The following is a 26793-nucleotide window of genomic DNA, read 5'->3' on the forward strand; positions in this document are numbered from 1 at the left end:
CTGGTATTTTTGGTTTTTAAAAGAACGCCAGCTAGTGTTTGTGCTGTGGATACAATGATGCAGTCTGCAGGGACGTGGCCTTTTGTATATTTGGGGCCCCGAGTGGAGTGTTTGTACTTCTCAACTTGAGGCAATATCGCTCTTGCAGTGGCTGGATCTCAAAAGGCCTCCTTCCCCTTGTGTAGTATGCTAGGGAGCATGGTCAAGTAGAGGTTAGTCTTGTCTGAGTGCATCAGGGTCTCCAGTAGGAAGCATGCCTCCCCTTTCTCCTATTCTAACTGTACCCCATATGTATCTGCAGGCCTTTTGAGGACTGTTGTACTGGGTCAAGTTGTTCGGTGTCAAAGGTCTTGAAGGATAGCTTTCGACCCCTTCCTAAGGTAACTCCGCATAAGGGTCCTGCCAGGTTTACTCGAGCTGGCTTTAGTCCACATACATCACCGCTTTGACTTCTTCGACCACATAGAAGGCCTCGTGTTCCTCCTCATGTGGCTCTGGTGTTGCTAAAATAGAGTACCTTGAAATGACAGTATACCCGATTCACAACAAAGCAAAGAAATCTTTTGTGTTTCCAGTTCATGGGCACATGTAGATCTGCAGGTCTGTCGCCATATAGTCATTATTCCCCACAGTACCACAAACTAGAGTAAATTCCCGGATTAATTTCTGCCTTCATTATCTTTTCTATTGCTTGTTTTTGCAGCAGCTCCTCCAACTACTGCTGTAGATGTAGGAGCTCTTACTCTGTATGCATTCTATGTTTTTTTGGTTTCACGTTTAGAGAAATGTTAAGAGCTCAATGCAGTAATCATGCTGAATGATGTTCAGTATCCCTTTGTCAGAGTTCATGGTCCTCCACTCCTGGACACTCCTATTCTATCCCCCCCACCCCCCCAACTGGTGGCATGTGGTGGTGTTCATTTTGTAACTAGTCATTTGCTCTGCCTCGAAACTGCTGCTGATATATCGTGGAAAATTGCCATTGTGGTGGTATTGACTCCTGAGCACCAGCTCGCTGGTATGCTTGCGGGGGCAGAGTTTTAAATACCTCCTCTTACTGACTGTAATGGCATAGAAATCCCTTTACTGAAGTATTGATACCATTGTTGCATTTCTGATGCTCTCATGACTATCTGTATAGTTATCTTTCTTAATTTGTTAGAGTGTCTCATTGACTCCCATTCCAACCAGATGTTCTCCTTAGTAAGGGGTTTGGATAACATTTGCCTGCACTTGATACTTGAAATCGGATACCTGCTGCCAGGCGTGCCTTCTAAAGGTTGTAAGGTGGCACAATTGCCTACTTCCCTTATCTGAGGTGTCCAAGGCTGACTTAAGGCAGGTATTGGATATAGGTTTGCCTTCCTCTAGCACAGAGTTCGCCTTCTGCAGATATTGTTCAGGAAGGGGCTTCATTAGTTCCCCAATTTCTTAGCAATGCTAATTTCTTAGCATTGTTGGGCAGCAAAGTAAGGAGTGCATTTGAGTTTGCAAGTCTCCAATGTGCGGTGCTTTCTGTCAAGCTGGCACCCTGCCATCCCCACCCTTTTGCTTTCCTTTTCAGGTGCTTGGTCAGCTGATGTCCGGATATTAACTCTCTGGTGGTGGCAACAATTTAGTTCACCATGCGTTGCTCTTAATGTAAATATTAGTTAGAGTGCTTATACATCTTTTCTAACCTTTGAGTTACAGGTTTGCATGCTGCTGGGTTTAGGAACACCCACCTTGATCCAGAATACTTGACAGTACAGGGATCTATTGGTTCTTCCTTTATGAGGGTAAAAGGATTTCCAGAAAAAAGCAAGCCTGGGATTGTTCTTTTATCTGGATCCCAGATCAAGTAGTGTTTATCACCACATTATACACTGCGATGTCATCTGAAGGTGATGGCCCTAAAGGGTAGGATTCAACACCCTCTTCAGGAGAATCTGTAAAAGCTCTTGGCGTTCTCCTTCGGTGCTTTTTAGATGTTGAAAAAAACCCTATTCGTACATATTATCCTTGAAGAACACCTCCTCGTCCACTTCCTGCGGTTCAGGCATAGTTGGTGGTTGAAGGTCAGCTTGCTCCTCCCCATGTAAATAAATAAATGTGGTTCACACAGGTGGTTTCAAAGGGGTTAGAAATGTAAGCAATGCACAGAAATCATTTCTCTGATGGATCGATGCCATTTTGTCTTCGAGTCACCTCTCGCTCTACCTCAAGTGCCCCATGTTAAGCATAGAGGACAAGCACTGCTTTTCTCTTCGGGCTGTTAGGCCTTGTTTCGGTTCTTTCCCCATCTGATTTGCTTGTTTTTCAGAGCCGAGGATGCATCCAAGGGACATCTCCAATAGTGTCCTTGTGTCATCCAGTGGGGCACTGTTTTGACCTCCCTTCACTCGTTGAGGGTTTTGGTTACCAAGGTGTCTTTTGGATCCTCGAGATTCCAATATTTTGGCTTGGGCCCACTGTGTTTCTGTGATGTCACCCAACCATGTATTTTGTGTCTCCCTCCTTTGACTATTTCTTCTGCTGCTTTTACTTTTCCAGCTCAACTCTTCTTGTGGCACCTCTGTGCCCCTAAAGTGGTCAGTCACTCAATGAACCAAGGTCTGTAAGGGAAAGCGGTTCTATTTTCGTCACTAAATTGTGTCATTGCCATCTCTGTTTTTCCCTGGTTCCAAATGTGTTTGGCTGATAATCTGTGCACACGTTGCAGTCTCTGGTTTTGCGATCATTTTGACAAGCAGAAGCTTATGCCTGTCCTATGGGAAGAATTTATGTTGCCTTTTGGGACATAATCTAAATGGGGCTTTACACATTTCCCTCAATGATTCCAGCCCCCTTGTTGCACAGTCTTCAATCTTAGTCGATCCCCTATGTGGTGCACCTATTTCTTTTCTGGTGATCCTTGGTGCTTATTCGCTGTTCGGTTAATACCTTTACAATTGGTTTTTCACAGACTTTCCAGCCAGCTCTACGATCTGTCAAATTTTTCCCCAAGTCTCCATTGAGGTTAATACAACTGTAGCTTCTGCTTCCAGACCCAAAAGCTGAAAAGTGTAGCTGAAGGACACAAACATCCATAGGGGGGTGCACATCAGATGTGTCAGGGTAATGGGCATGTCTCCAAATGGTAACCAACAACATCCACATGAAGAAAAATAAATAAAAATAAAGACAAAAATAAGTATTTAGACACAACCTTTTTAGATTGTAGAATAACATATGAGTCAGGAAAAGATACCTGCTGCAAAAAAATCCTCAGTGTGGGAAATGCGTTGGGCATCACCTTAACTGAATTTCACTTGTGACTTCACTAGCCCTTCACATCTAGTAAAATATGTGCTAATCTTCACAACATTGTCTTTGTTCAGGCATTTCTATAGAAACAGTTTTTTGTTAAATTAAAAGCTAGGTATATAACACTAACTGCTGCAGGTTTCTATCTCTGTAAACCAGCCATTTATATTCGTCAATGCACCTGCATCCTTTTTAAGTCGAGCCTAGGCAGCGCATGTGCTGTCTCAAGACCGGCTGTATCTCCTCTGTGGGCTTTCATCACTCATTGCTTTTCTATACTCAAGTATAGCATTACAGTCACTGTTTTCATCTCTGCTGCTTCTTCACTGAACCCACTTCACCTTTCTATTTTCAAGATGTTGATTTGTGCAGCACCAGTACATCTGCACATTTTTGCATGCATTCATGTCTCGCAGGGCTGATTAAGAAAAGGTTTATTTTATTTATAGGTTTTATGTAGTGCGAACAAGACCCTTGCAGGTATCCGAGCGATTTACATGGCACATGACAAACCGGTACAGGCATACAAAAATCTAAATATAGGTGATTCTAATACAAGGTGCTCAATAATACAGACTAGTAATTATATGACAGTAATAAGCAAGTAAATCAAGTGAATTCAGCCATGAGAATCGCTTTCACTTTTGTTTAAATGAGGGCGTGGAAGCGTTCAGTCTTGTTTCGGAGGGCAAAGCATTCCAGATCCTGGGAGCCACTCCAGAGAAAGAACGGTTGCATGTTTTTTTCTTGGTAAATCGTTGTGGTCTCAGAAGATTCCTGGAGCTTCTGGAGGCTCTATTACCAGAGGAGAGAACCAGTTTCTGAGCTAGGTAGTATGGCCTTGCACTATTCTTTCTTAAATAGTAATTTTTTCCAGCTGTGCTGAACATCACTGTTTAACAACCTTCTATGGCATTATTGGAAATTTGCACCCAGTCTTTAACCAGATCCACTAAGCTTCTATTATGCACTTGAGCTTGTGGAAAACTCTCCACCCTTGAAACCTTGTAAGATAGACCAGAAACCTTTGCAGACATTAAAATCAGTCACAGAGCTGGATAAGCTCGGGAGTTTGGTCCTTGTCAGCAGGTTCAGTGCACGGATCATTTTAGCTCTGCTGACGAGGTTTGATATCAAGAAAGGGCTGGATTCTTGAGACTGCAGGTCCAATTATGCCAGTCTGGCATTATTTATCTCAGCCAAGGCTAAGTTATGCCAAAGGATTGAGTAGAAAAGAACCACAGGATCCTGTTGAGGACGATGAAAGGGGGCTGTCCACTCCATAGCGTGGGGCCATGGCTAAAATACAGGGCTTCCATTTCACCTAAGACGGTCCACTGGCATGTTGCATAATACACGCATATGCAACAGACAATATGCAACAGACAATCTTTCAGATCCATCAAGCATGCATCGATCATCAGTACTGTGGACACCCTGCCGAGACTGAGCCTGGAGGAGAGTCGTCCGGTATCCTTGGTCTCCATGGGGTATTACTGCCCTAAAAAAGGTGCATTTGAAACTACTCTAGAACTGGGGCGCCCATGTAAAGGCCACTGAAAAAGCAAAGAGACTGGCATAGGACCTAGAATTTTTTTTAACTGTTTCTGTCATTTTACCCTCCTAATCCTGTCAGATCAGCATAACTATTGTCAAAGTTAAAATGTATGGCTGATCATGTTGTACCACGACACATAAGAGGCAAAAATACTCTGCAGTGAAACGAGTTAAAAACAACAGCGGTTACACTGAGTTGTTCACTGAAAGCCTAAACCATACATTCTCAGCAGGCCGGAGATCCCTGGACAAAGCTCCCTTGGTAGAATACCACATTAATGAGATCAGTTCAGCAAAGCATCAAAAACCGCCAAGCTACGTTTCCACCATACTGCTGTAAAGTTTTCAAATTAGCTTTATTGTTAAAAGGAGTCAAAGCGGTTTGGGTAAAAAAAAAAAAAAAAGAACACAAAAGAAAAAGACTCCCATCCCTTGAATGGCAAATACCTGTTCCACTTCTCCAAGCGTGACGGGCTGCGTCTGGTAGCGGGCATTCATTCTCCTCTGCCTCATGTCCGCCCTGCTCCTTGTAACGACGGCTTTGGTTGCCGGCTGGGACAGTTTGTTAAATAAGGCCATTTTCTCTGCCAGACTCAAGGTGGACGTGTCCGGCTCGTCGGTGGTGCTTTCCTGCGCGCTTGCATCTTTGACCTGCTCGGCCTTTGCCTTTTCCTTTTCTGCTGCTCTCTGGTGAGCGGATGCTTGTAAACTGAAATGCAACCCAAAGTCAGGGGAGAAGTATTAAACCATCTGCAATCTCCCGTGCCCCTCCCCTTGCGCAATGCAGCGCAGATCAACGATATACTCTGGCTGCTGAAAGAAACAGGTACGTTTATGCTTTACAAGTTAGCAGGCAGTAAGCCGCGCTGCTGCGCACTTTCTAGCCCGAGCACTGTTGGAGGGCATCTAACATGAGCAGCTAGGAAGCGAAAGCCTGCATTTTTTAGAGGAATTTGGCCTCACTCATCCAACCCAAGAGAGTGCAGAATGGACAGCCAGAACTGAAAGGCGCACACATACCCTCAACATGGAACACTTGCACACATCATGATAAATACGAGGCCCTGTGACATTACACCACCCCCGATTTCACTGGAAATGGGGGATGGATGGGGGGGGGGGGGGGGGGATACAGGTTTGTCTGCCTGTAACACTCGCAATACGTTCTTTTCTTGACAACTTTAATTGCATGCGACACGAAAACGCATAGCTAACTCATCACGACACACACGTTGCCACGTGGTTAGGTTTAGTAAAAAAAAGTATTAAAGACGTTTGTTAGAACAAAAGCTCTAGCGTGATTAGAGCAAATAAGTGCGAAGAAAACCATTTTTTTCATGCAGACCGTAGAGACAGTGGTGCTGCCTTTGCACAGTAACATTCCAGTGGCAAACGGCATTTGTGAGGCTTGCACGAATGTGACACATTTCAAGAGGCATCTGCGGCCCGTGTGCTCAATGCAGCATGCAGGCTGTTCCCCAGTACCTGAAATGATGTACAGTGTTCTTAACTACAGTGGGGCTAGGTATTCTGGCCACTACAGTGTGGGTAGTCACTGTTTGTGAAGCAGGGGCGGGTTCTCTTAATAAAGGATAGCAAAGGAAAGCGCAGAAGAAAGGAAAGAGAAAAGAAAAAAGCATTAAGGAAGGCAGGATGGTTAATTACAGGAAAGCAAAAAAAAAATGTTCGAGATTCACACAATTACTTTACACAATTATTTTACTTTTTCATTTGGACTGCATTGAAAGTTTGTCATAAAATTCCCTTCAAAATGGGAGTTCAGAAGAAATACTTACCCCTAATAAGGGGCTCCTATACCTTCGCAGGTAAAACCTCGACCATTATGAGTGTCCACTCAAAGCGGCATTTCAGCAGAAGGCCAGGGTGCCCACTGGGAAGGCGAAATATCAGGCTTGAGTGAGGAGTGTGTAGGTGTTGGACTCTGTAGGGGCCACTATCCGGCATCCACAACGCCCTGGAATAAGCTGGCTGCAATCCGCTAGATCACCATCAGTTCGACTCCCTGGCATAAGGAGGCGCTTCTAGGCATATAGACACTCTAAAATTAAAAGGTGCCCTTATCTGTCAATATTGTGGTTATTCTAGGTATGTTTGCCCTAAACTATAGTTGCCCCCCTCCCCTCCCCCGACATAAACCTTCCAGAAAGCTCAGAGTTATTTTGGACAGAACTGATGATAGCCTTGGAATAAGGTGTTCACAGTGTAGCCCCCCATTCCTGTGAATTATGCTGCCATTGGCATATATTGGAACCCACTGCTGGAGGACAACATGGCATAAAGCGGGCATTTAGTGCCTACCACTAGCATAGGGTAGTGCCCTGGCCTGTGGACCGAGTGCTGGATCACCTTACAAAAGGCTGTAGCCAAGGTGTGTGGCCACAAATGCACACCAACACGAAGGAGATTAGGATGCGTGCCCATCCCTGGTCTGATGGGCATGGAGGGTGTCTGGGTTCAATCTATCATCCAAGGGAGCATTATGTGATGCCGGTTATCCCAAGGAAATTAAGGAACCCCTGTATCTTAGGTAGCTGGTAGTCATTGACCCATTCAACACCACAGGGAAATTACATTTTCAATAAATGGTTACCTCGAAGTGAACGGACAGCTTTACATCAGAGTGGCCAGTTAGGTTAGGCCGACAAAGCACAAGCCTCTAAATGGAAGACCCTGGCCCAATTGAATGCTAACCATTTCACGCTCAAGTGCTGTATGCAGAACAGTCTGGACCAGAGACACAGTGTCTGTCTTCCCTGAATGAGTACAGAAACACTTCAGAACTAAGGGGAGAAAACAGCGTTCACCAACAGGGGCGGCTACTCCGTAATGGCAAAGGAGTGTCACCCCACTGAGTCAGTCAACAGAAAATAAAATATATATTTTTTCCACGCTGACTGACTCAGCCAGGGAGTGTTGCGCAGGGTGTGACATGGTAGGAAGGAGGGAGTAGTGTGCACTGTAAAGTGCGAATGTCGGTTTGGCTGTCTGTCTTAGGCCGGCCAAACAGACATGAGCACTGAAGTTTCTCCAACCCGCCTGTGTTGCACAGCTGGGTTGGAGAAATGCCACAGGCCCGAAGGCACGGTCTTGGAGTGGCAAACTAGGCCGCTCACACCAATCCGGTCGCTGCTCTCATGCTAGGAGAGAAGCGTCTGGATTGGGTGTGGAGCCTATGCCAGTTTCCTAGGGACTGCCGGGACATGATCAGGAGTGAAGAGGAGGACCCAAGCATCAGCGAGAGGACAGGTACGTTTTTATTTTATTATGTCTCCCTTAGAACTGGAGTCTTCTGGCGGCCGCCACTGGTCACTGAGCCTGGTACCCAATCACCCCGGAGCTCCTTGGGCTTGGTCTGCCAACTCCGACCAGCCATGGAGTGATCTTAAGATGCAAGATCAGATCTTCACATCCTCCACCAGAGCCATGGTCCCAGAAATACAGACCCGGAAACAATGCACCTGCACAAACCGCAGCCAAAGGGCTGGTGGCACCACTGCCTGTAGATTCAAATGCACAGCGTGCATATCTGCAAAGTACTGAGTAAGACTGAGTTGCTTAATCGCTGTATCTATTCACACCCAGACAATGCCCTTTGGATGCTGTTCCTTGTATTACACTGCTGGCTAGGACAATCTGAGCATTGAATGGTCCACAGCAGAGCTTAAAGTACCTGCATGCCCTCACTTAGAATCGAATAGAATGGAGGATATATGACTAATCACTAAGCGTTTATACTTAATGGAAGTAAAGTCTAGTTTCTTTTTCATTAGAATGTACACTGCTCTGACATTGATTAATGAGAGCGAAATACGTGGTAGCTGAGGCAAATGTTTTCCTTTACAGTCAACCTGGGGGAGTAAGCCTGGACTGTCTGAACTAGCTACTACTTCCTACAAGCTAGAACCTACAGAGGAGGGGTTTGATAATTTAGTGACAATGCAATAGAATGGGCTTTCAAGGGCAACAGCAATGCAGGTTACAAAATCATTCGGAGTGGCACTATCTTGGAATGGAGATAGCTTCTTTCGTCAGATCTTTCACAACGATTGCGTCGCCAATTCAACAACTAGAGAGCCTTTTCATTGTCCGACAAGTGCCAACTACTTGAGGACACAGTACTGAAAAACTCCTGAATAGGCGAGCTTATGTACATGGTACCTTTCATCTTATATTTCTAGCAGGGGCATCTGACTTTTAACAAGATGAGTGCCAATACGAGTTCCATACACCAGCTCTCAGTCTGTCAAGTAGCCTTTATGTACACATTCACTAAGCAAGAGAGCCATTTGCCTAGTTAGGAGGCTAAAACACCCCCAATTTGAAGCACAGTGACTTAAGTTTTTAGATGAACTGCCCACATGTCAGAATACAGCCCACAGCATTATGTTTTCCAAAAGTCTTTTTTATTAAATGCACCAGATAAATAAGACATACATGAAAAGCATAATATCGACAAACTGTATGCAGTGCATACATGAAAACGTTTCCCCAACAATAGCCTACAGCATGGTTTGAGTGTCTGAAATGGTAACTAAGTGACACTTGGATCCAGACAGACAAAAAACAAGTTTATTAAGACCATGGACCATTAAACTACAATATAAAATACATCAACTTTTATATAAAATAAAAAATATAGATTTCACATATCTTTATCACTTATAAAAACTCCCCCCAACAAAATAACACTGCATTGTAACTAAACCTCTACATTAATACAATATTTAAACTAATTTTACAATCTCAGTCTTTCTGCTTCTGTAAGTAAATAGTGCAGTAACGTTTAACCTCTTGGGCGCGGCCGCGATTCTGCGCCTGTGCGGCAGAATCGCGAGTGGGCGGGTTTATGACGGCCCCCAGCCGTCATCAGCACACGAGCCCCGTGATGCATGATGGCTGGGGGCAGTCATCAGCATCGAAGGGGTTAAAAAAAAAAAACATTTTTAATTGCATTTAACATACAAGGCATCTTATCAGATGCAAACATACCAATTTGAGCATTAACTGCAGTATACATAAATCGTCAATACAAATTACAACTTAACATTAGGTAGAGCATTCCTAACATTCGCAGGTCTCATTCTAGTCCTGCTTCTCACTTCAGCCTCATCCTTGTAAAGCATTCCACACCTTGTCTATTATGGCACATCCGGGTGCAGGGCCAAATAGGTTGTCATGGGTGCCCATGTGTCCTTAGGTCTGGAGGCCACAGGCAGTCCCTATGCATACGTACTAAGTTAATCTCTGCAATATAATATATCTTTCAACCTTTGTGCCAATTTAGGAGCAGATTACCATATTTCCCCCCCCCCCCCTCCCCAATGGCTTGCCACTTGCCTTTTGGCCAACAGAGTCAACACCGCCACCAGTCTCCGGTTGCTCGGTTGCAATGTTGTCCGCAGGCCCAGCAGGCATAGCTGTGGAGAGCATTCCACCTTTTCCAACACCCCTTAGTTCAGAATCTGTGTCACCTTGGTCCAAAAGTCAAATACTGGAGTGCAACCCCATGGCAGGTGTATAAAGTCCGCGTCTACTGCCCCACATCTGATACAACTAGCATTCTCTTTCAGCCCAAATCTATACAACTGACTGGGGGATTATTATATTTGCTGCAGAAATTTGAAAGTTAGTGTGCAACAGGATTCCCATGTATGTGTCTACTGGCAGCTCTAACAGCATTCCATTGGTCTAGCGCTCTCCCTACGTTGCTTGGCTTATCAGCAATAGGGCCTTGTATAGCTTTGTTATGAGGCCTTTTCTCGTGGTGCTTTTGATCATCACCTGTAGTACAGTGAGTAGGTGGTTCAGCTGGGAATTGTGGGTTCAAGGTCCACACTGCGGCTCTAAGTCTAGCGTAAGTGAATGTCGTTAGCGCCGCTGGGGGTTGCCGGGTGCGGAAGGTATCAGGTGAGATGAACTGCCCGTTTAGATATAGGTCTCCTAACAATGAGAGTCCCGCCTTTGCCAGAATAGACCGTGCCAGGGGCTCTGAGGATACGGATATGTCTGGATGATATGCTATTGGCAATTCAGGTGCATAAAGAGTTGTGTGGCCAGCTCTTAAGGTGCATCTTATTGTGTTTCACAGCCCACAGCATTTCTGGCCGGTTACGTAGCAGAATTAGCAGATAGGGGCACCGGATGGGCATCATCACTTTCAACCGTCGTGTGTGGTTGATAACAAGTCGGGTGATACCAAAAGTGTGCCAACTGCGCCTGAGCACATAAGTAATATAATTTCAGATCCGGGGTACCAAAGCCCCCTCTTTCGAGGGCTGAGTCAGTATCTCTCATTTACATCTAGGTTGCTTGCCCGCCCAGGTGAGTTTGACTAAACACGTTTTAAGCGTTTTGAAAAAGACTTCGGTCAGCTGTATCAGTATATTGATAAACATGTATAAAAATTGGGAAGTATTACCATTTTAATTATAGCAATACGATCAGCCAATGATAAAGGCAGTCTTATCCAGCTAGCCACTTGTACAGTTAGTTTAGTGAGGGCCTTGCCATAGTTCTCGCGGATAACTACCTCTGGGTCCCGCTGGACCCATACCTCCAAATATCTAACCAGGTCTTCGCACCACATTAGAGGGAACTGCATGTCATACTTGGTGGTGGCTGTCAGCGGAATAATAGATGATTTGTCCCAATTTATATTGAGCCCAGAATAGTACTCAAGTTTAATATCTGTATCGGGGTTGCCAGGTTCTCTTCTGGGTCTTACACATAGAGCACCATATCGTCCGCATATAGTGATATTGCAATCGGGGCTTCTCTAAAGCGCAGCGCTGCTGCCGCGTGCCTTTGGCGCAATATGCATTCCAAGGGCCCTAGGGCAATAGAGAAGAGTATTGGAGACAGTGGGCACCCTTGCCTTGTGCCTCTACATATTTCTATGGGAGATTAAATATATTTATTCACCTGAATCCTGGCAGTCGGGCCATTGTATAGCAGGCCGATCCAGTGCAAGAAGGCCTGCGGCATGCCCATACGGCGCATTATTGTAAACACAAATTCCCATTGTATCAAATCGAAGGCTTTGGTAGTGTCTAACAGCACTGTCGCAGCCTTCAGTTCGGGGTTCAATTGGTGCAAAATAGCAAATATTGTCCTTGAATTGTGTCGATCGCTCCGGAATAAACCCTGATTGGTCTGTCAGTACCAGATTTGGCAGGAGTGGCTGTAGACGTGGGGCTATTATTTTCACAAGTATTTTAGTGTCTGTTGATGAGGGAGAGCCGTCAGTATGATTCACATCTGGGGAGTAGCTTCCCAGGCTTCAGTAGAGTTATTATGAGTGCCTCACGTAGTGTTGGGGGCAATCATCCCTCCTCGTAAGCTTCCAGGTACATTGCATGCAGAAGAGGGGCAAGATGCTCTGCAAATATTTTATTTCAAAAAAACTCGCTAGGGAGCCCATCCCCCACCCGCCGCTTTCCCATTAGGAAGTGTTTGGATGGCCTCCTTCACTTCTTCTAGTGAAAGTGGTTGCGTCAGATATTACCGTTGCCCAGGGGATAGCCACGCCAGGGCTATGTCATCTAATTTTTCTGCAGTCTGAGTTTGACGCCCCTTTGCGCGGCCCATACAGTTAGCGTAAAAGTCCGTGAATGCCAATATGATTTTAGGCGTCGAGTGGTGAGTCTCCTTATTATCATCCTCTATTTCAATAATGTATGTTTGCTCTTTAGAAGCAGCTATTTTAATTTTTAGCTGCTAAAGTGTGCCCAGGTCTGCCACCTTCCCCGTATGCCCATGTTTGCTAACGTCTGGACATGTGACGTACTTCCTGCTCTGCCACATTATACTCCGTGATCCATTCATGTATTTTAGCGAGTGTATCACCTGAATGCTGCTGCATGTAGTAGTGTTTGAGGCCTTGTATTGTATCCTCAATGTATTTCAATCTATTGTAAAGTGTTTTTAGAACCCCTGTTTGGATTCCCATACACATGCCTCGGATCGGGTCTTTAAATGCCACTCAAAGTGTCCCCATACTCCCCACAGATCTCGCATTGTCATGGAAAAAAATATTATCGCCTTATTGAAGCGTTTTTTTTAATACCAGGAAGAGGGTTGTAGTCCGCATTGATATGGTGGCCTACACTGCGTGGGTATGTCAATCTCCAGCAAGACCAGCATGTGATCTGATAGTGTCCTTGGTAAGTGAGTCTCTAGTTTAGTCCAGGTACTGACTTCTCTAGACACCAGCCAGTAGTCTAGTCGTGACCATGTGTTGTGCGCTGACGAGATGTGTCCCCTCCCGCGAGTCAGGGTGCCTTTCCCTCCATATGTCCAACAGACCCATAGCATTCATAACATTTTGAATAGCTCAAGTAGCTGGTTTCCCGCAACTGTCAGAAGTAGATTGTTTGTCCAAATGTGGGTTTAGATGCACATTTACGTCCCCCCACCAATTACAGCTGTTTGCACCAGAGCTTACAGAAACTGTTCTACTTTATTGCAGAATTCAGGATTGTCTATATTAGGACCATACGTGTGGACTATTGTCACCATAGTTTTCTCCAATTTCCCTTGTACTAGCGCTAGTCGCCCCTGTCCATCTGATTCAGTGTGTGTGAGTATAAATTAGGTCCCTCTCTTCACAAGTATGATCACCCCACTTGAGTTCGAAGCGTATGAGGAGGTTACCCTAGTGGTCACCCACTAAATACGATGCGGGCCTCTGTTTATTTGGAAAGATGCGTCTCTTGTAGTAGCGCGACTTGTACATTATGGTGATATAAGTAAGCCATTACCTGCTTCGTTTTGTTTTAGGGTTGTTGAGCCCTCTAATGTTCCATGTCAGAAATCTAACGGTCATGTCTTTCTTAGTTTGTTGATGTGTGCCATTAGCAGTTGGGTAGGACATAGTGTGTGCGTTCAATTACCGACGAAGTCCTACCTATGTGCGTCCATTTGTATCGCTGCTTTATCTCGTTAAACAGAAACCTCCGCCCCCCCCCCCCAACGCACTTTAGTATCCCAATCATGCTAAAGCCTTTCCATACTTGCTTAAACACCAAGTAAACATTAACAATCATTCGGGTCATAGCCTCCAGGGGCTGCCAGTGGCCGTAATTCCCTCGCAATGGACAAAGGTTGCTGAATTTCGATTGTCTTACTGTCACCCTACATAGTTAATCTGCAGTTCCCGTTTATTCCCTGGAGCCGTCGCTACCTCAGGGCCAGAATTTTCTCATGTTCTCCTCAACAGTATCTATATACAGTGCAGATAAGTTCAAGCATCTCCAAACTTATCCAGTCCGACTCAGGGGGCCTGTGCTAAATCTCTTGGGACAGTTTCAAGTCTGTTTAGGAGTCTATGGGTAGCTAGGTTCATCCAGCAGATCCCACTATTTCGGGTGGTGTGGTTGCATTGTGCTAGTCAGTCGTTTGAATCCTCGGTGTCTACCTCAGCAGTTTGTGGTTTCTTACATCCTCTCAGCAGCGTTTTTGTGTAGCTCATGATTTCTTTGGAGATGTGAACATTTAGCTTCTCCCATCCATTTCGATGCATAGCCGAGCGGGGTATAACAGCATATTGAATGCCTTCCGCTCGCAGTAGTTTAACCTGCTAGAAACCCCTCCGTGCAGTTTGAATAGCCATCGTAAAATCGGGGTAGAATGCAACATTATTTCCTTGGTAGTTGATGTTTTGTTTCTCCCTTGCCAGTCTTAAAATCCTGTCCCGATCTCTGTAGTTGAGCAGTTTGGTTATATTGAGACGAGGTTGCATCCCCGGCGCGGGGCATGCCGCTAGCAACCTGTGCACGCGCTCAACTATGACAATGGATAGGTGCTCCGTGCCAAATAGATCGCAGCATATCCTCTACGCATTGCTCCATTCTTCCTGAGCTGGTGGACTTTGGTATTCCGGTGATCGAGATTGTTACGGCGCAACCGTACATCCAAACCTTCGTTTTTAACCTATATCACCTCAAGTTGTTTCTCCATGCTGGAGCATTTCGTAGTTGTTGCTTGTAGGCAGCCTCAACCGTTGAAATGTGCTACTCTGCTTCCCCCAAACATGCACCATGTTTATCTAGCTTTGCCGCCATGTGATCCATGCATCTATTTTGCCATCTATAGTGTGTAGACTTTTTTGCATTACTATCAGTGTGGATTCCAGTGTCATGGGCCTGGTCGCAGGTAGTTCTTGTTCTGAGTCTGAAAGTGCATGTTGCACGTTTGTTGATATACGTGACTCAAAGGTTAATTTTGCTTGCTATTAGTTTTCCCCATGCTTTGTTTGTTCAGATGATATTGGACGGAGATAGATCTTACTGTTTTTTACTCTGCACAGGGCTTAGTGCTCAGCTGCTGAGCTCTCTTGTAGCCGACCACTACAGAGCTGGCACTGGACAGCTGTAGCTCAGATATTATTTCAGTGTCTGTGTGATAGACTTTCCATACTCCACTGATTTCACTTCATGTCCTCCAATTATCCATTCTGTTCACTCAGTCTGCTAGGCCCTCGTTAGGGCCTAAATACGGTCTGCAGCCACAAGCCTTGCATGGAACACCCCACGGCAAAATTGCCAACACCTTTGTATCTGTCCTATTTCTCCTCACTTAAACCTGCATAAGCAGCGCAGCACGCCTGCTTTCACCAGCAACACCCCCTCACAGTCAGCATCGAGATCAGGTATGGCTGATCACACTCAGATACAGCAGGGGAGCACCTCGCTTACCCCGCTAGTTGTCCTGCGGAGTCGCAAACCCTGATCCGGGTCAAAGCTAATGTATCAGTGGCTGAAGACTCCTGATGCGGCTCTGCTTGCTCCTTCACGCTTTATTCAGCCACACTTCATGCACCAATGATGCACCGGGGCACTACTGCGACGCTAGCACTCTCCGTTCGGGTAGTCCCTGTCCCGCCTCCATTTTCCACACTGGGGGCCTACGCTGGCTTGAGCTTGGGCCGGTTGCACGCCTCCCAGCCGTAACATTTTTTGCCCCGTCTCATCGTGCACCATCCTATGGAGGCAGCACCACCCGCCTTTACCCTCCTGCTCTTCATTCACTATGTGGGAATGCTTAGGCTCCGCTTTCTCTCCCGCCTTGGGGCCCAGCAGCACGCTGCTTTGCCCCAATACTGCTCAGTGCACCGAAGCCATTTTCCTATTCTGTTGGCGGAGTCCGCCTCACTTTCTTCACTTTTGGCGGCTGTTTCAGTTATATGTGCTGATGTCAGGATTGCAGTATTTCAGTAATGTGCCTGCTCACATCATCTAGGCTGGATGGCAGTGTTGTCGGCCCGATTGACGGATAGTGGGTTTAGCCGGCAGAGCAGCACTAAAGTGCGGCCATCTTGCTGTGGGCTCTCTGGCGCCCACCCCATCCAGGAACATTAATTGGAGCATTTCATATTTAGACCTCATTTATGGTCCTCTTCACAGTTTTCTGTAGATATTTAGACATATGACTGGGTACAAAATGGATCTAGGTCTATTCTGAATTTTAATATGGCACGTCTCATTCCTGGGAATAATAGGGAAGAGGTGTAAGGAAATCGTTTCACTACACCAAGAATCCCTCAAAGACAGTAGAATTCTTCATTGATCGGTGGCTAAAATGTAAGGCTTTAAAAACCATTAAAATCCTTGGATAGCCTTACTGGAATTTTTAAAATGGGAGAGTTTAGGGAGAGTGGTTTTGTAATTTTATCCAATTGGTCTCTCAATCCTGCATGCCATTTCAAATCAATACTTATTACTTCTTCCACAAAAAGGGTCTTTTAGGTTGTCCTTTCCGGAATATACTAATCTATTCCAAAACCGTAATTGTCAATACGTTAATCTTGTCTCAATTCTTATTGCCAGTACCGTTAAGGATTTAGGCAAATTTAGCAATTATTTAAAATATTGCTCTCCTATTACCCCCCGATCCTGTGTGTGCATATGTAAAGAATCTCTGTACCATACAAGTCTATTTTGGACTACAGCTTTAAATGCTGTAAGAAATAGTGACAAGTAAGGGCCACAATAATATCTGCCAAAATTAGAGCACAGTAGTAGCTGGTAATGCTTGTAATTTTAAAACATCCAGACAATTTTTCAGACTTACCATTAAAGCGCATACATTAATATCTATAGGATGAGACTTCCACCACTATCAGTTTATTAATATACACTCAGAATTATTTCCTCTTGGGCTAAAACATGTTTTGGTTTTAGTCAAGTTGATAATTAACCTTTTGTTTTTAAAATATTTATAAACTGTCCTTGCAATCCAAATTTGGGACATATCAATGATTACTAAATCTGCATACAGGAGACAAGAAACATGTGACCTCCCATTTTGGGTAAAAAGGGAGTAGTGCTCAACAAAAGTAAAAGGAAGGTCTGCTACATAAAGAAATGGGTGCCAACAACTCTTGGTGCAAATAGTTCTTAATTGGTATATTTTCGCATAAGGTGCCTCTATGATCTAATTCCAACCTTGCTCAGTTTCCCCTATGGTGCTCTTGAAACATTAGTAATAACTCACAGGGTATTTCCAATTCCTTTAATTTCTCCCAAGGTTTCACATGCTTAGCCAAGTCAAAGGCTGCCTACATATCACACTGCAAAATACATTGCCATTGGTCTCAATTGCCTTCCATGCAATGGACCTAAAGCTATAACAATGGTCATGCATAGAGTGGCTTCCCTTGAAAGCACCTTGTGCAATTGGGATTAGAACTCTCAATCCAGCCCTTCAAGAGGCAGAAGACACACTTTGCATACACTTTGAATCCCACAGCCATGAAGCTTTCAAATCTATACTTTTTGAATCTGAGGAATCCTACTTCTATGTGGATTTTATCATCGTCACTTTCCAACTGTCTGGGACATGACCTTCACGGATGTATATTTAAATACCATGGCAAAAATATGTGCCCATTATTTGAAATTTGACTTAATTATTGAGGCTCTCATTTTTTTTAGTTTGTACAGATAATACATAAAATAATGTTTCTCTGTCTGTATTCATTTTTAAAAACGGAAAATTATAGAAAACTGTGCTTTTTGTGAGTGACTCGCTGCTGCCCTTCATAAATTCCAGGCAAATAACTGAGCAGATAGACAGCATGGGGAGTTAAAAATAGGTTAAAATGTTTAAAATATAGGCATATGTTAATATTTGTGTATAAAGCTAATAGTTGCATGTGGCTGTAACGTTGTTATATTTGGCTGCTTAATTTGCTAAAACATGAAAGGCATCAAAGTAGGAGTGCATGTTTATCAGTTAAATATGAAAACATTTAACGACTCCATTTATTCTCAAAACTAAATAAATATGGATAAATACCAATAAGATTGCAAAAAACAAAGTTACATCTACTGAAGGTTGTCTAGCTTGCTCCTCTAGAAAGATCAAGAGCCATAATTACTTTTTATTTACTTTTATACATGAATTGCTGTGAAGGCACAGGTCACTTTATTTTGTATAGCAGCTAATGACTAAATGTTGTGACTAACTATATTTAACATATGATGCAATTGTAATAAGAAAAACGAATCCATTTACCTTTCAGTATTGCCCACATGATAAGATTGAGTTACAATTTAAAATGTTTTATGGATATACACTTTGATGTTTGTAATAACCGAATAAAGTTTATTTCTATCCATCTATAATAACGTTTTTAATGCAAGCTTAGATACTTTACATTCTGGAAAAAAGGCTGGTGAAATATTATAGCCAGAGAGTATCTCATTCAGGCTTAAATATTCTGAGGGTTCAATCTGAGATTGAAATTAGTCATACGCACGGTGCAGATATTCCACAGTTTTAATGGGTAGAAAACAAAAAGCTGAAAATAAAGATTTTAATAAGGATACAGAGGCTCATATTATGCATTATCTCTTTATTGCCCTTATACATAGCAACAAGAGAATCAGAATTGGAACTTTAAATATTCTGGAACTTTTATAGAACATGCATATAACCCTGGAACCTGCAGCCATATTACTTCTTTTTGCTGCCAAATAACTCAAAGTCCAATCCAACACAAACCAAAACATAACTCTTTCTCTGCCATTTTCCATAAATCCACATTCTTTTTATCCTTACTCACATTCTAAATTTGTCCTGGAAAACAAAAAAATCAAACAAACAGGTTTGGGAAGACATGAGAGTGATATTAGCCTGTTTCACAAATAAAATCTTTATTTTCTACACATTAAAACTGGAAAATCAGTATTTTAGGTCACGGCATGGAGGCCAATATTATGTATGTTCAAAGCCCATCCATAATATTCCCTACAGCATTCTTCACAGGTTTAAAGTAAAATCTCCTAAATGTATCATTAGACCAATTCCATGCCTTCATAATAATACTGCTAAGACTACTGCCTGCCATAGGCCTTAGTCGCCAATGCCCCTCTAGCAGAATGTCCACCAAACTGACTCACATCAACCCATGCTATCCATATTACTTCTTTGACCAATCTAACCAGAGTAGGCGTCCGCACTGCATGATAAGGGTGTCTAAAAGAAAACAACTGAGTAGATCCACTTTGTTTCAATTCCAACCTCCTCTTATACTCCTTTATACATCTTGCCACACAAACTTTCATGACCCTCCATAGTCCGATGTAAAAATTATTAACAGTCTAAAGTCACTTCCTTAACTCAAAACATACAACCTCTAGCTGAAAACTTCTTGAAGATACTTACAATGCCTGTATGTCTGAAACCCTCCTAAACGAAATTAAACAAAGTAAAACGCCCATCTTCCATGAGAACGGCTTTAAAGAAAGGAGCTCATTAGTCCCCCAGTTTTCAAAATCCGTTAACACTACCTTCACATCACTAAACAAAGAATACCCTGCTCTTGGTGAAACCTCCATTAGAACACTTATCTATCCTTCTAACCAACACATGTCCGTATGGCACCTCATTAACTAAAACATACCCTGCTGAAATTGAAGATTTAATGAACAGTGTGAAACACCTTTTTTAAAAACCTCTGTCAAATTGGCTACCTCCACTACAGGTGCCCTAAATGGAATCCAAACCCCTTGCAGCACACCAACCATTCTATCTTCATGCTGTTCTGTATTCCTTCATTGTACCTGGTGTCCAATATTCTTTGATAAGCTCTGAAGCCTCCTCGGATAATCCAGACAGACATCGGCAAACCCAACAACCTCCCTAGCTACTGCAAGTTAATCTATTCCCCTCGTCCCACTCTTATTCTCTGCAAATATTTTTCACCTTCACAGGTAACAAAGCCTCCAAGGTCTGTATCTGAAAATCCCCCCAGAAATCTCCTGCCCTGGCGTCAAACTTGACTTGTCTCGAATTACTAAAAATCCTAAATCCTCCAGAAAATCTCAGTCTGTTCCAAAACCAACTCCCTTGTCTTTGCCGTAATCAGAACATTTTCCAGATAAACTATCAGAGGCACTCCTCTCTACCTCAAAGCCGTTACTAGCCTCATGACATTTGTACAACACCATAGAGCCAGGGTCAAGCCAAACAGAAAGCTCTCGAACCTCAGTTTTCCTTTCCAAAGAAAAGTAAGATAGTCCCTGTGTTCCATACACGCAGGAATGATCAAGAAAGCATCCTTCAGACCTAACCGCATCAACCAATCTCCTTTTCTTGGAAGGTCCCTCAACAAGTGTACCCCCTCCATTTTGAAGTGATTGTAACGTACCCAATTGTTCAACTCCCTCAGTTTTATTACTGGCCCCATTCCCTTGTCCTTTTCTGCTTGAAAGATGTTGCTCACAAACTACCCTGGACAAACAATGGCTCTCTATGGTCCCTTCCATGTTTAGGGCCTCTACTTCCTGAGTCACCAACTCTTCCTGCTCTCTTAAAAACCTTAACATCCTCGGACACCTGTAATGCAGTGGCGCTCCTAAAAAAAAAAAAAAATCTAAAAAAAAAAAATCACATACCCTTGAACCATCATCAACACCCACAGATCTTTCGTAATTTCCATACATCGTAACAGAAACTGACCTAGTCTGCCAACAGCTCCACATGGATACATATAGGATCTTATTTTAAATATACCTGCTCCTTCTCTGGACCTCCTCTCACTTCGACTACCTTGTACCATGATCTGTCGACACTTTGCTCCGCCTTATACCTGTAACCATAGGGTCTAAATCCTCATGTAAATGACCCACAAGTGATGCCTTGTCCGCGGCATCGAACCCACATTCTCTTGGCCTCACCAAAAACCTTTTGAATGTCTCAGCCTTTTGTAAGAAATTAAAAATGTACCCACATACCAGGACAAATTCCTCACAAATTCCTCTCCAAAGAGCATAACATTGCTCTACGCCAAATTCTTTACTAGCCAATTCTGCCAACTTAGGGTCGATCTTCATTAGTATGTTCTTTGTCTGCTCCATGCAGAGTGCAGCATTTGCATTGCCAAACAGGCATACAGCCCTCTGGACACATTTGCACATTTTGACTACATCTACCCCGTATTTTCAACGCAAGCCTCCTCACACATTGAAAACGTTTGTTAGCAGGCACAGAATGTCTCAGCCTCACCTAGCATCCCTTCAGAATCTTATCTAAACCCTTCCTATGGTGTATACGCCAACTTTGAATCCAAGGTAGGCCATGGACACTCAGATCTCAACCATGTAGGTACCTCCTTTGGTATTTCTCTCCATATCCAATAAGATATGTATTGAACCACATACACTTCTGGAGTCCACTGAGATGGCAGTGGATGCTGTATCGAAAGCGGGTCAAACATCACTCCAAAATGTTCCTCTTTATATTTCATTGGCTGGCTCACATTCCTCTTCTGTTTCATTCAAATCTGATGAACAGGATCGCTCTACATCACCACTACTTGATGTCCTATCGCATGCCACTACATTGTGGCCTTTTCCTTTCGCCTATACAGCTTTTCCGCACTCTGGAGCCTTGAGCCCAGAACCCTTCACACCCTTTGACGTGCACCTCAATGTGCTTCCTTTTTTGTTTTTCAGTCCAACCATACAGGAGCCACTTGCCGCAGGCTCACTTTACTCTACAGACCAATACCGCTCATCCTCCTTTTTTTGTTATCCCTTTTACTTTTGCGCCTGTTCAACACAATCAATTATTTTTATCTAGTCTCTCTGCCAGATCTTCCCAAAAACTTTTCAACATAACCCCTGACCTTATCAAGGGTTTGCTCCTCAACTGGTTCCATAATACTTTCTTTTCCTTAAAAGTTTTCAATCTAATACTCTCCTCAGCTACTATAAACACCTTCTGTCTCTTGCAATGCTGCTAAACAGCTAATAGACGGTTGATAAACAAAGGTCAACCTCACAGCAATCTTATTAATCCCAAATCATGGCACCTAAAAACTCCAAATGGACTCAAGTCTGCTCTCAACCACCTAAAATAGCCACAGTACGCATGTGTATGGCAGCCTCACAGGTCCAAATTCCTTCTGCTAGATACAGCATGATATGAGCACCATGGCCCGCTCAAGCACTCTCCTGCGAACTGACGTGTTGCATGTTTTAACTCGCACACACTGTCATGTCCACTTGTTAGAGGTGGAAAAAGCAAGCTATGTCGATATATATTTTTTTAGGTCGAGCGACCTATCTCAATGCGCATGCGCATTGAGAGCGGGAGCTCGATCTATTGCGGCTTAAACAGAGCTTACCGAGATCAGGCGATTTCTTCCAGTGCACGTGAAAGCGCGTGCACAATGCCACCAGCCGCTTGCCTCGCATTACCACATCAAAGGCAAGGCGGCCTCGTCTCAGGCCCCTGCTGCTTCACACCCTCATGCCGCTCTCCCCGCTCCGCCCCCTCCCCTGCCCGCCGTGTCGCATTTCTCCTCCGCCGGCCGTACTTTCACTTTGACGGCCGTCTCTCGTGTTTCTCCTTGTTTAATGTCTTACTCTCCTCTGTCCTGCCAAACCTATTTCCTTTTTTCCCCTAAACAAACTCACTCTCTTGCTACACCTCGCTTTTTCCTGCATTCTGCCCATGTTTTCCTCTCATCCTCTTCAGTCCCCTTCTGCCCTCTATCAAGCCGACTCCCGCATTCACTCCTCTCCGTTGACCCATGCTCCTCCTCTCTCGCCCTCAACTTACCCAGTATTCTCACCCCCTCCACTCCATGCTCCCCTCGGCCCACCTCACGCCTCTTCCTGGTGACTGCTCTCTGCTGCTTGCCCTCAGCTTCCAGAATCTCCCTCCTCTCTCGTGGTTCCTGGAAACGCTTCATAGACTGGACTGGCATCCCGGCAAATCCCGACAGCCAGATTCACCACGTGCCGGGGTCGAGCAGATTAAAAAATCACTGCACTGTGCCTGGATATCTTTTAAAGGGTCTTAAAGCGCTGTCGGGCACGCTCAATGCTGCAGACAACCAGTTTGTTCATCTTTACAGATTTCATTCGTGTGGTATTAATATTAACATTCGTGTGGTCTCTCTCTATGCGCCTGAAGACTAATATTTATCAGACACTAAACCTTTCATCTGATTTCAAATGGATACCACGCTTTTTAATGTATATCCTTAATTTCCATTAGCCTTTTTTATTTTTTTCCCTTCATTTCTCCCTCCGTTATACAGTCTTGCAGATTTTTTTTAATGAGATCTGACATCCGGCAGTGACAGGCGTGTGGGTGGATGTGTTGGGCTCGACATTAAATGTACAGTCACTGACTCCGTTATCAGGCTTTTAGGACTAGCTTCAAATAGCCGCATAGAGATGTAAGGTACATCCATCAACATTTCACAAGAATTCCCCCAGTGTTATGTGGCTGAAGCCTATAATGAAATCAAAGGGCTGCTTTGAACGGTAGGCAGTCGGCAGTCCATCCCTTTGTATGGCTAATACATTGTCAGGTATTTTCGAGGCGGTACACGCTACAGCTTGGATAAAGCTGTATTCGTCAAATTGGTCACGCATATTCATGAATCTCTGTCTAACACCAGGCGGCTACATTTTTTTTGTTTGATCAGCAGTCTGTATTCATTCTGCCGTCAGACGCACACCTCCCCTGCTTTTCCTGTCTTTGTGACAGTAAAAGCCAAAAGCAGAGAAGGCAACACTCTCCCTCAATGCTTGCTTGCAACATAGTGATAAGAGGTTGATGTGTATGTATGTTGCTTACCCAGAAGTTACAATATGAATTTCCCATGCCCCGAAAATATCTAAAACGGTTTCTTGCTTGTTAGAATCGGTCAGATCATCTGCATGCCAGATTGGTGAACGAACAGTTCTGTTTTTTTAATGTTTACATAAAAGTCAGCCAGCTGTTCTGCAATGAGATGAAATCCGTGCATAAAACAGATTAATGGAAAATACACTTCTTGCTGCAACCTAAATGTTGCTACTAAATATGTTTGTGGAATATGCACATTGTATAATTGCTATTCTTAAATTATACATGCATCTGACACTGCTGGGTACTTCGTCATTTCTTATTATTTTAACAAGAATGCTAAAATACTAAAACAGTACTTTAGACATGCTTTTACAGGTGGTGTGCTCTCAATCTTGTTTGAATGCGTGTTGCATGCATATTCCATTGCTCAGCAGGCACTTAAGAGCAGCTGTCAAGCGTCAGTTTTAAATCTGAAATGTGCTGCGTTCTGGCTGTGATCCCATCGTGTTTTGATTCTGCAAAGCCCCGGCATGACTGCACGTTTCCACTGGTGGAAACGTTCTGGAAGGTCATACCCCAGACTACCATTGTAAACTAAAGGTACATTGTGCGCTAACCTAGCGCTGTTTAACAATATAATCTATTTCTCATTCCATTACGTGTAAAATGTGCTCATGTGGGGCAAGGGGCGAAGGCGGGGCAAGAGGAGGTAACATTCGTGTGTTCTCCAGCTTGCATTTGGGTACTATGATGATCTTGTAATCTCTAGTGACCCACACACCCTGTTGACAAGGCAAAATACAGCACTTGGGGGGCGTGGGGGAGTTGCCAGAAGGACAAATCACGGCCCCCTCCACTCCTTCCCAACTCTGGTTGCAACGCTGAGAGATGGTCTTTATAGGTCGGACCTCAACAATGGTGCTTTGGGATTTGAGCTTTATTCCATCTGTTTAATAAGTAGTTAAAAAATGATAAATGCCACTAAACATCAGTTTGACTGTGTGCAAAGTAACTTTTAAAATAAACTTTTACCCAGTCTGTAGGGTGGTCACATCTGTCATTTGTTTCTAAAGTGGCTTAACATTCTTCTTGCATTCACCTTTTAACACACAAATGAATTTGTCAGAACATCCGTCATTGGGATTGCAGTTTAACATCTCTAATGCCTGCAGTATGTATGTGTGTGTGTGTGTGTGTGTGTGTGTGTGTGCGCTTTGCTATAGGTGTCACATTTGCGAAAGTTATAACTATTGGCATTGTAAATTGTAATGGCAAAGCTATTAATTAAGCTATTTTCAAAACCAACACATGAATAAAAAAAAATTTCATTTACAAGACCAATAGCTCAAACTTTCCTAATGCGAGACCTATTGGCAACGCCAGTGCTTGTTACTGTTATACTGTTCATCACTGCGCCTCGGTAAAATACCTAATATTGAATAAAATAACCTTTATCAAAGTAAAACAATTGTGTGCATTGCTGTCTGCTCAAAACAGTTTGACTACATTAAGTCAGTCCCCTGTTCAGCCTGTCTTGCCATGCATGCCACGCTTCGGTCCCAAACCCCAGTCATACCATGCCAATCCTAAAACTACCTACAGTGGGTTTTCCTGCCTCGTGATACCTACACATCCAGACCAGATTCCCTTTGTCTAACATGTTAAACTTCATCAATTTTAAATACTCGCATCAGGAAAAAACCCCAAGCTCTTGCAAAGGTCTCACCTGTCACAACCTTTGACACCAAACTTTCATCCCAAAATATAACTTTGAGTACACAGGATTCAAACGATATTCTAAATAAGCAACTCATACAACTAAGGCAGACTATAGGACTGTGCATGAGTAGCTACAAAGAGGGAAAATAGCTGCAGGTTCCAGGGTTATTTGCTTGTTCAATAAAAGTTCCAGAATGTTTAAGATTCAAATTCTGATTCTTTTGTTCCTGCTGTGTATGGGGGCAATAAAGGTATAATTCATAATATTGGCCTCCATGCCGAGACATAAAATTGGACTATTGGGAAACTTACACAAACTGTTCAAATACTTACTTAATAGATTACATTAACTCTTATTATATAGCTTAACTATTATTATTACATATATTAGCTACTATAAATACATCTATGTGTGCTGAATTTCTGTATGGATTCATTTTACAAATCTTAATCAAATTACATTTGGAATTCAATTGAATAATACCTCTAGCAAGGTTAGTCGAGAAAACTAAAAGGCCATTCCAAAGCGACGTGATTCTCCACTCAGCCATGTTTGTTGAAAACAAAATATATCATATTCTGTCAAAATTCTATCCATTTAATCTAATTTTAATACTGTATTAAACTGCAAGTATTTAACAGAAGAATACAAGGCTGTTGGGGGAGGAGAGTTTGTTCTCCTAACATATACCACCTAATCTGGAAGTTCAACTCACCTTCCCAATTCAAGCCATTCATAATTACTCCTCATTGTTTTTGCCCAGTATTTCATCGCTTTGGTCCACTTTTATTCTCCAGCCCAACAGGTCTAGTGAAGGGGCCCTCATTGCCATTTTACCATGCTAAGCAAATTTGATTAGATGATAAAACAGCATGGTTATTTAAGAATAGTTGTGTCTGCTCATTTTCTGTTTCAGTGTTTGGAATGTTTTAAATCTATTAAAATTGGGTTCTTGCTTGACCTGAACCACAAATGCCTTAACTGAGTAAAATTAATTGTTTTGTAACTTAATTTCCATCACTTACAAAACCAGCCTGTATCATGATCTGATTAAAATGTTTTTAGGGTTGAACATTTGTGGAATATCCGCCAAAATGCCCTATGTTTAATGGTCTCAC

General features: G+C 43.4%; 1 protein-coding gene across 30 annotated transcripts in view; it reads right to left on the minus strand.

Annotated features, from left to right (window-relative positions):
• The window catches only part of SVIL (supervillin), a 761399-nt gene that overhangs the window by 276402 nt on the left and 458204 nt on the right, over positions 1-26793 (minus strand). For 15 of the 30 annotated variants that reach the window (XM_078663371.1, XM_078663368.1, XM_078663372.1 and 12 more), the window contains 2 exons: positions 6328-6423; positions 5290-5551 (listed from right to left, as the gene is read on the minus strand). In XM_078663371.1, coding sequence (XP_078519497.1) covers positions 5290-5551; positions 6328-6423 — 358 coding nt within the window. The remainder of the gene's footprint in view (positions 1-5289; positions 5552-6327; positions 6424-26793) is intronic. The other 15 variants (XM_078663380.1, XM_078663382.1, XM_078663381.1 and 12 more) reach the window with 1 other exon arrangement.

Source organism: Lissotriton helveticus, chromosome 10 (assembly GCF_964261635.1).
Source record: "Lissotriton helveticus chromosome 10, aLisHel1.1, whole genome shotgun sequence".
Taxonomy (NCBI): Eukaryota; Metazoa; Chordata; class Amphibia; order Caudata; family Salamandridae; genus Lissotriton; species Lissotriton helveticus.